We start from the raw sequence: 10,107 nt of genomic DNA, 5'->3' as shown, positions 1-10,107 counted from the left end.
AAACTCGTAAATGAAATGAAAATAAGGTTCCGTAGGCAGGAATTGACTGCCCACGATCGGGCACTGTGGTCTGGTGCCATTTGGCACACTAATCGTCATTCCCATTGCCGGAGCCGTCCACCGTTGTCAGAGGTAACCTTAAAATTGGATGAAACATTATCGATGCTCCGCGTTGACCCGGTGTTGTCCGGTACGTCCGGCAATGGAACGGGTTTTGCTGTTCCATGACCATCCACTTCCACCGCGGATTGGACCAATCGTCCCGCCACAGAAAACAAACCACACTGGCGGGCAGTTTTGCCGAACGTTAGGCCAGAAACCGGGCCTAGTGGAATGTGTGGAACCCCATTCCGGTCACCGGTGGCCCGTGGCGCAATGTAGGTTGAGAGAAAAGTCCAAGATCCGTGAAGAATCGTCCGTAATGGATTTTCCTGGACACCATGCGGGGTAATTGCAGTCGGGCCGGACCGCCGTACCGTGGGCGATCTTCTGCAGCGGTTGACCCATTCTGTCGCCTTTACCCATTGGACACACATTTCACGTTTCTAAGGGTGATAGTGTGGCCACCGTTTCGCGGTGTTTGGTGAAGGTTTCTTTATGCGCGGTTCAAGGCAAGCAAAAGAAAAACTTACCATTGATAATTGAGCGATAGTACACACTGTCTGGAAGGTCCGATAAGGCGGGCAGGCCGACAGCTCAGTAGACTTTCGTTATCAGAAACGGGATGAACGGGTTGGAAGAGACATGATCATTTCATTAGTCATATAGCGTAATCCTTCGGGGACACATCGTCCGATTAGTGCAGTGAAAATGCTAGGAAACCTGCGATACCTGGTGGGGTTCATGTTGATCATCCTTTTGTTTGGCATTTGGACACAGCGGAACTTGAAGCCGTTACTTTACAGCGAGCTTGCGGCCAAGTACGCAGAATCTTCCTGGTACTGTGACGATCTGTACTTCAGTGTGATAAGGCGGCAAGCGCTAACGTCTGCCGGACGTACACCCGGCTATTACTCCTCCGGGGTGCTTCCGCTGTTCGATTCATCCGCCAACGTTAGCTTCCATCTGTTCAGCCGACAGAATCCAACAGCGAGCCAATCGCTGGTGCCGACCGAAGAGTCGCTCCGAGAGAGCTACTTTAATGGTTCCAAACCGACCCGGGTGATCGTGCACGGATTCTGCAACTGTGAGCACTCCGCGTTCTGCAATAACGTGAAGGATGCGCTTCTATACGCCAATGACGTCAACATTATTACAATCGACTGGAGCAATGCGGGAGGGCTGCTGGATTACGTGCTGCTACGGTTGCGCCTCGATCAGGTGGCAAGGTCAATGGCCGAATTCATCGACTTCTTAGACAATTCCACGGAACTGGAGCTGTCGGAATTATCACTGATCGGGCACAGCCTAGGGGCACATTTGGCCGGTTTGAGCGGCAAGCGACTGACGAGCGGTAAGGCAGGAGCAATATTCGGGCTCGATCCTGCGGGGCCACTCTTTTCCAGTGCCGACCCTTCGGCAAGGTTGGCCAGCACGGATGCCGATTACGTGGAGGTCATACACACAAACGGTGGCGCACTGGGCCTGTACGATCCTATCGGAACAGCCGATTTCTATCCGAACGGGGGAAAGCACCAGCCGGGATGTCTGCCGTGGATATTTGGAAGTATGATACTGTAAATCGAACCAGAAGACAGAATTATTAATTTAGCGATTTGTCCGACCCCGTTTACAGTAAGTTGCTCGCACGGCCGTGCCTGGGAACTATACGCAGAGTCCGTTTACTCGCCGACAGGATTCAGTGCTGTGCCCTGTGACAATATGCAGCAAATCGAAGGAAGCGTCTGCCGAATAGATTTACCAAAGGTGAACATGGGCGGTGAGCCGGTGAACAGTAGCAAGGCCGGAATATTCGTGCTTACAACCAATGGTCAGTACCCGTACGCCCAAGGTTGAACTAGTCGAGTCTTAAATAAATTCGGTCGATTAGTAAATTGACGCCTTTTGAAATTTTAGTACAAGCGCTCTCTTAACTCACCCATCTTAGCAGCCCTGCGAGCGAGCTGTCAAACTTTTCGCCGAAAAAGAGGAAATTTGGAAGTATAATACGATAAATCGAACCAGAAAACCAAATCATTTATTTGGCAATCTGTCTTACCCCGTTTACAGTTGTTTGCTCCCACGGCCTGGTCAGAGCAGAGTCCGGTAACTCGCCGACGGGGCATTGCTGTTCCCTGCGATATTATGCAGTCGAATAAACTTGCCAAAGGCGCACATGGGCCATGAGCTAGTGGACAACGGTCATTACCCATACACCCGAGGTTGAACGAGCCGAGGTTTTAATAAATTCAAAACATTCGGTCCATTATTGAATTGTGTTTTCAAGTTTTAGTACAAGTGTTCTATAAAATCACCCGTCCTGGCAGCCCTGCGAGCGAGCGAGCGAACTGTCAAACTTTTCGCCGAACGTCACCGCGGCGCTCACTGCCCAGGGTCACTCATATCGAAAACTGAACTTTCGGTAGTGCTGAGTCGGGCTTTGTGATTTTCGTTTTTACGCGTAAAAGTGCACCCTTCCTGTTGCGTTGGCCCACGAATTTCTGCCCAAACGGCAGCGCGTTACCGTTCGCACCGTGGTGCACTGTTTTCCAGCGGAAAATGGCCACCGCCGAGCGATACGCCTCGTTTTGCTATGCGTCCTGGTAGGCATCGGAGCAGCGGACGGCAGAGGGCGTAGTGTGGGGCGAGCGGAGAGAAACGACGTTGTATCGCCTGCCTACTGGCCTGACGTCACGCCACAAAAGTGCACGGGTTGTCTCTGCAGGCTCCCGGTTCTCGGAAGGTGTGTATTTGTATCGAAACAAGTGCTGGCCGTGGCCGAACGTGAATGTCCGCTCCCGAAATCGTTAGCGCACACAGGTGCTTCGGAGTCAGCGAAGAAAAAAATAGAAGACCCCGATGGAGGAGGGAAAGTGAGCTCACCGCTTGGCACCATAAACATCATTCCACTGCAGTGCATCGGCCGTCGTCGTCGACTTTTTTCTGGGTCTGGTGTTTTTGTCGTGCCATCGAAATCACTGGAAACAATACACGGCGGCGGGCGTACTCCCAGCCAGCCAGAGAGGCAAGTGAGCGCTGCGTCTGTGTGCGTGCGATGCGTGCTGATCGCATCGTGCGGCCGCAGCATGCACAAATAGGGTGATCCATCAAGTGTTTGGATTTTAAACCCCGGATTTGATTCTGCTTGGCGAAACCAACCGAGAAATGTTGGCTTGGACGACATTTGGTATCAACAGGACGGCGCTACGTGCCATACAGCGACAGTCTCAATCGATAGTTTGCGCCTCATCTTCGGAAGCCAAACACTTGATTCATCACCCTATAGTAGGCCGTAGCATCTGCGTGGCGTTGGTAGTGGTGTTGCTGCCGTCGTCGTCAGCGCGAACGGAGTGTGATTTGTGTATGAAGCATGTTTTTTTTCGGACGTTCTGTTCATCATTTTCTTTGGCCCCGCCGCCGCGTCGGAAGATGGCCATCGAACCATCGATAACATGGTGGACGCGAACGCGAAGGGTTTAGCGTGAAAATGCCGACACTAATCGCCGGCGCCGTCTCATTGGCCTCCTCACGCACGGGGTGGCTAGAATTCCACTGATTCCGTGTCACGTCGCTGATGGCTGGCCCATGAGACACACGGCGGAAGTGGAAATTCCTGTTCCTTGCCTTTCGCTCGAAGATGCGTTCAGCCGACCGCGATTTGTGCGATGCTTTTCTGACCGGGGGTCCGTCTCCTGTGCAGATTAAATGCATTAACGCCCGTCGTTATCATGCTACCGTCGCGGCTCCGTGATATGGCACACTTGACACCGTTTTCTGTGCTCCCATCGCATCTCCCTTGCCGTGCGAACCGGCAAACCGACAGCTAGTTAGGCGACCGTTAGCTTCCGCGATCGCTGCGTATGCAACTGGATCACTTCCTACGGCGACTAACGCCATACCGGTTTCCGTCAGACTCCCTTCCACCCGGTTAATCGGTTCGTTCGGAGAGACCATTTACATATGCACGCTGCCAGTGGTGTGCGCAGGAGCCCTTCGGCGACCGGAGATGGGTCACTTTGGGGCCACCCACTGGCTGCAACAGAGCGCCTTGTTACAGTTGATTCTATTGCTTCATTATGCAAAAGATCGTTCGGAGGTTCTCTTTGCAGTACGAAACAAAACTAAACCTTTGTTCCTTTTGCTCCACTTTCAGGAACATACCACCACGGGGCTGCTAAATGTCCGTGAGGGGGCACTTTAAAGAGGCAGCTCATCAATTTTCGCTTCCGGATCGTGTGAATTAGATGAAAATGGAATGTTGTGCCATCGAGTGAGCTTCCCGTGAAACCTTCTCCCCAAACTGACTGTGCGCCTGTTACAGAGCTAAAACGGACCGATTGAGTCTGGTGTTCAAAGTGAAAGTCGGTGACAGTGGGGGCGTGCGTGGGAAACAAGGGCCCCGTCGATCGGACGGAAGAAAGTGTGGTATCGGAGTGAAACGTATTTTCCTCTGGCCTAAGTCCTCTAAGTTCTCGCTCCACACGATGGATGATAAAAATTCTACCGGCAGCGGCGGAGGGGGCGGCGGCAGCAGTACTGGCGGGAGCGGGGGCGGTGGCGAAACGAAAGTGATCTATCACATCGACGACGAGACGACACCGTATCTGGTGAAGATACCGCTCCCGGCGCCGCAGGTCACCCTGAAGGACTTTAAACTGGTGCTGAACAAGCAAAACATCAACTACAAGTACTTCTTCAAGTCGATGGACGCGGACTTTGGCGTGGTGAAGGAGGAGATTGCGGACGACGCGACGATACTGCCGTGCTTCAACGGGAAGGTCGTCTCGTGGCTGGTGACGGCGGACGGTTCCAATCAGTCGGACTGCTCGGAGCTGCAACCGACGGAGATGATCGACGGGCGGCCCACGCTGGCGCAGCTGCGCAGCATGAACAAGCCGACGATCAACAGCATGATGACGATGCCGATGAATCCGCTCACCTACCAGTCGGCGTCCGTCGTTTCGAGCGACCTCGACTCGACCAGCCTGTTCGAGACGGAGAGCGAAATTACGCTCGATCGCGACATGACGGAGTGTAGTAGTGTGCAGCGGTTGCAGGTGCGCAAGAAACCGCAGCGGCGCAAGAAGCGGGCCCCGTCCATGTCCCGCACCTCGTCCTACAGCTCGATCACGGATTCGACAATGTCGCTCAACATCATCACGGTACAGATCAACATGGACACGGTCAACTTTCTCGGTATCTCGATCGTGGGTCAGTCGAACCGGGGCGGTGACGGTGGCATCTACGTCGGTAGCATCATGAAGGGTGGCGCGGTGGCACTGGACGGCCGAATCGAGCCGGGCGACATGATTCTGCAGGTGAACGACGTAAACTTTGAGAACATGACCAACGATGAGGCGGTGCGGGTGTTGCGCGAGGTGGTGCAGAAGCCGGGCCCGATTAAGCTGGTGGTCGCCAAGTGCTGGGACCCGAACCCGAAGGGCTACTTTACGATTCCGCGCACCGAACCGGTGCGGCCGATCGATCCGGGCGCATGGGTAGCGCACACCGCCGCACTCCGCTCGCAGGACACCATCAATACGGACCTACCGGAGTCGGTGCTGGAGCGACTGCACGCCGACATGGACATGAAGGATATTGTGCGCGCAATGACCAAGCCGGACAGTGGGCTCGAGATACGGGACCGGATGTGGCTAAAGATTACGATCCCAAACGCGTTCATCGGTGCGGACGTGGTCAACTGGATACTCGAGCACGTCGACGGCATCGGCGACCGGCGGGAGGCGCGAAAGTATGTGTCGCTGATGCTGCGGCGGGGTTATATCAAGCACACGGTCAACAAGCTGACGTTCTCGGAACAGTGCTACTACGTTGTCGGAAACGGCATCCGGCAAGACATCTCCAATATGTCCCTGGACGACACGGAAAGTATGCTGAGCGACATTGCGCCACTGCCGAACCCGCCGATTTACATGACGTACTCCGGTAACTACAACCCGTCGCACGGCTATCAACCGATCCAGTACGGGTGCACCGGCGAGCGCCACCCGTCGTCCGGCTCGAGCAGCTCCGACATCCTCACCAGCAAGGACACGTCCGCGTCGCAAAGTGACATTGCGGCCGTCATACAGCAGGCCAACCAGATGACCATTGCCAACGCGTCCAACAAGTCGTCCGGCTCGTCGAACCGCGGTAATGAGCAAGACATTTCAGGTACTTCATTTTTCGTCACTCACATCCCGTCATCCTGTCCGGTCTGTCCCCGCACCGCGGAATAAGCAGGAGCGCAGAAGAAGGCAATGACCTTCTGTTTGCCATCCATACTTTGCCCATAATCCGTATTCCGGACGTTGTTCCGGGTTGGTTTCTTTTCGTTTTTACTAATAATTTTCTCGTTTACTTTTCGGTTCTGCTAGCACTCCGTTACGGTGACGGCAACAGCACTGGAGGTGGGACACGTTTTGTTTTATTTTTGGTCTACATCTATGGTTCTTTCTTCAAACAAAATAATCCCGCTAATCGGCTTGGAGTGTTTAACAAACCGCATATTGAATTAGAGTGATGCGTCTTCTTTAATCTTCTTTCACTGACTGTGTGCATTTAACGAAAGACAACACCAAACAGTTCATCTGATAGCAACAGTTAGTTATGCTTCCAGTAGTGTACATACTAACACAATTAGTATGAATTAAGATTCAATAACATTCCAAACTTTGTACTAATATGTAGTCCCAGTCCCTCTGCTACCCAGCGCTCTTTTTACGACGCCGCGCAAACTGCCGGTGGTGCTAATTAGTCCCACACGGAAGCCCACGGGGGGACTAATGTCGGCTCTTTACGAACCAGACTAACAGATGAATATTGTTTTCCGCCTGTCCTTATTTTATGCTACAATCCCGGCACCAGCTCTCCTGCTGGCATCATCGTAGCGTCAGGACGATGCCGTTGTCAGCCTGTCACACTTTTCTTTCGTGTAAAAAATGCATCCTTTTTTGTTGGTTATTGTATTCCTTTCCCCAAGCAACCTGTATGATAGGTTATCACAAACACTCACACATACACACACGGTTCACACCTCGTCCCGTCGTCGAACCCGTTCCTAACCATTCCCATCGAAAGGGGCAACCAACCTCGGCCCAGCCCAACGCAATCGCCGTCAAAACAACGCCGCCATTACACGAATTTTCTTTGTTGGTTTTTTTACTTTCAGTTTTGAGCTATTTATGATTTGCTTTCATTTCGATCCCATCTTTTGCCGAAAACAATGAGAAAAACAATTTAACAAAACAATCCAAACGGAACACGCAACCAAACAGGGGCGCGAGCGCCTCACGCTTGGAACTATGTGGTCCTCTGTCGACGCCACCACCAACCACCACCGCTGGACTGACACCATCACCTTCCGTTTCGATCCATCACTCCTCTCCATTTCATTCTCTCCGTCCATTTCCACAACCCCACTGCGGCCAGCGGCCGAATGACTATTTTGGATTAAATTTCGTGTTGTTTCTGCTGTAAAATTTCCCATTTGAAACGAATCCGGTCTGGTCCTAAAATTGCCGAACAATGACATACACACTGCACAATGATTAAACAAAAAATCGAAACATTCAACCAAACCAACCAACCAATCCGTTTTCTCGTTCCGTTCCGTTTGTGGTGTTTTGTTGGTGTCTCTCAAGACTTTAAGACAACGCGCGTGGGCAGCGGCGTCGGTGTAGGAGGAGGCGGCGGCGGTGGCAAGCTGATCAGCACGAACGACGACGAGGGATACGAGGACAGCATCTACTTCCAGCACCAGCCGATTCCGCCGCAGCAGCCGCAACAGCAGACCACCCTGCAGCATCAGCAGCAGCTTCAGCAACTTCAGCAGCAGCAACAGCAGCTTCAGCAGTCGTTTGGCCGCACCGGAGGCCGCAAGGAACCGGGACACATTTACAACAATCAGTAAATGGGATGGCACCGGCAGCAGCAGTCGATGGTGGCGGGGCATCACGGCCTAGGCTGGGTCTTTCGCTGGGCGGCGAAGTAAAAGCCAAAATAAAATTTAAACAAAACGGAATGAGACGCTACCCACGGACGGGGCTCACGAAGACGACGGAAGACGGAGACACATCACTTGCGGCGCGGGACGACATTCGTCCCGTGTGCCACGCCCGCCAAGAGGTGACCACAGCGCGGTGTATGTGCGCGGAAACGAATGCTATCGCAAACTATTGGAAAAGCAGGGAAAACACAGAGAATAAGTTAGGAAAAGTATAAAACAAGGTAAAACACTAACGTAACGTATGTCTGTATGTGTGTGTGCGGGGATGTTGTGTAAGTAGAGCGAGCAAAAGGGCCGGGAAAATGATAAGAAAAGCGAAACCCAGAGAATGCTTTTATTTGGTAGTTCCACTGCAATATATAGGATGATGGACGGCGTTTGGCATACATCATCCAGCACACAGGGTCCGGCCAGGGCACACGGCGGTGCATAATTGTTGGTGTTCCTCTCGGGTGCCAACAACGCAGCCACATCCCGGCGAGGCAGGCAGCTTAGGACCCGGACCCAGTTTTCCCTTCTTTCCCGTTTGGCTTCATTAGCAGGTTCTTCCGAAGGAAAGGAAAGGGCCCGTTTTTGTATGTCGTCCTCATTTCACTTCCATTGTGCAACTAGCGGGCAGTTTGTGATCTTGTGTCCTCGCTAAGTTGTGGTCACACTGCTCCGTAAGGACATTTTAATCGCATTTTTAAGATCGTGAAGTTTTTGTTGGCCCCGCCCTGTTTTTGGTTGCGATAGCGCAAGCAACCGTCTTGGATTCCGTTCTCTTCCGAAACCATTGTAAATGTGTTTATTATGAGTACTATTAATATTATTATTACTACGATTATTATTATTACGCGAGTATCGATTATTTTATTGGCAAAACGGCAACAAATATATATATAGATATTTTACAAAACGCTAGAGTATTTATACCGGAACTGAACTGCTAAGCTATGTGTGTGTCTGGGCGCGCGCGCGCGCGAGCGAATGATCGGGGAAGGACAGAACGTATGATCTTATTGCATAACGTAATTGGAAAAGGGACAGTAGATTTGATGTTGATGATGAGCGGAGGCAGTTCGAAAAGGAAACACAGAAAACAAACTATAAGTTTAAGCAAATTATACGAGTAGCGCGAAGCAGAACTAAAACTAAAACTGGATACATTTAAAACGTAAGGTAATGAAAGGGAGGAGCCGATCAATACTAAAACTGTGTCAGCGATCGTGATCGTCACTGTGCGATGCGGGGCGTGCAAGATGCACCCCGAAATGCTTCCGCTTTTCTCGGATGGACAAGAGAAATGCCTGCATCGCACGGGTCACCGGACAAAGCGCGGCCATTTGTCTCACTAATTTATAAACTCAATCGACGATGGTGGGTAAGATGAAATTTGCGAATGAATTTTTGCCCGTAATCTCGGCCGTATCTCTCACGTAGTCGCAGCAGTTTGTCGCTGTTCAGTCGCAGCAGTCCAGGCGCGATCACGATCAAGAAGTAGCCCGATACCGGATAGGAGTAGCACGTAGGGTGACCACAACGCAACAGTGCGGCCAAATTTCTACACTCACGCGCGCTTGGGTGTACGGCACTGGCCGGCATGCCGGTGCGAACACGACGGAGCAACACACTAATGGTGGGATCAAAACGGGACAGCACAGCCACTGCGAACATTGCGATCAAATACGAATTTATATTGAGAAGGAAACAAAATTGAACAATATACTATTGGCGCCAACCACGGAGCCCACGTGTGCGGCAGGGGTTTGCGGCACGCGGCGTCGTGTTCTGTGTAGTAAAGTGTGGGAATTAAGGGAAGGAAAATAAACATGGAAAGCCGGAAGATGGTGCAGGATGATGATTATGCAAAGTAATAAAGCAAATGAACTAATTGAACTTGTAATCCACCTAAGCTGTGTCGTTAATTAGGGTAAAAGTTTAGTGTGGCAGCAATGAAAGAATTCGTCTCTCGAGTGGTTGTACCTCAACGGTCGTATGAATAAAATTCCCTAAGATTT

General features: G+C 51.7%; 2 protein-coding genes across 4 annotated transcripts; both read left to right on the top strand.

The window, feature by feature from the left end:
• The first annotated feature begins 812 nt into the window (after positions 1-812).
• LOC131209485 (pancreatic lipase-related protein 3-like) lies at positions 813-1,973 on the top strand. The gene is made up of 2 exons (XM_058202562.1): positions 813-1,666; positions 1,736-1,973. Exons 1-2 carry the CDS (start codon positions 844-846, stop codon positions 1,954-1,956), a joined length of 1,044 nt encoding a protein of 347 aa, XP_058058545.1. The 5' UTR covers positions 813-843; the 3' UTR covers positions 1,957-1,973.
• Positions 1,974-4,476: 2,503 nt separating this feature from the next.
• LOC131208424 (segment polarity protein dishevelled) lies at positions 4,477-9,902 on the top strand. Of its 3 annotated transcripts, XM_058201168.1 has the most exons (3): positions 4,477-6,273; positions 6,477-6,509; positions 7,743-9,902. In XM_058201168.1, exons 1-3 carry the CDS (start codon positions 4,584-4,586, stop codon positions 8,009-8,011), a joined length of 1,992 nt encoding a protein of 663 aa, XP_058057151.1. In that variant the 5' UTR covers positions 4,477-4,583; the 3' UTR covers positions 8,012-9,902. The 3 variants fall into 3 exon arrangements, with proteins under 3 accessions (XP_058057151.1, XP_058057153.1, XP_058057152.1); XM_058201170.1 differs by lacking the exon at positions 6,477-6,509 and having other exon boundaries at positions 4,477-6,252; positions 7,782-9,902; XM_058201169.1 differs by lacking the exon at positions 6,477-6,509.
• The last annotated feature ends 205 nt before the right edge of the window (positions 9,903-10,107 follow it).

Source organism: Anopheles bellator, chromosome 2 (genome assembly GCF_943735745.2).
Source record: "Anopheles bellator chromosome 2, idAnoBellAS_SP24_06.2, whole genome shotgun sequence".
NCBI lineage: Eukaryota > Metazoa > Arthropoda > Insecta > Diptera > Culicidae > Anopheles > Anopheles bellator.
This window is presented reverse-complemented; position numbering and strand designations above follow the sequence as displayed.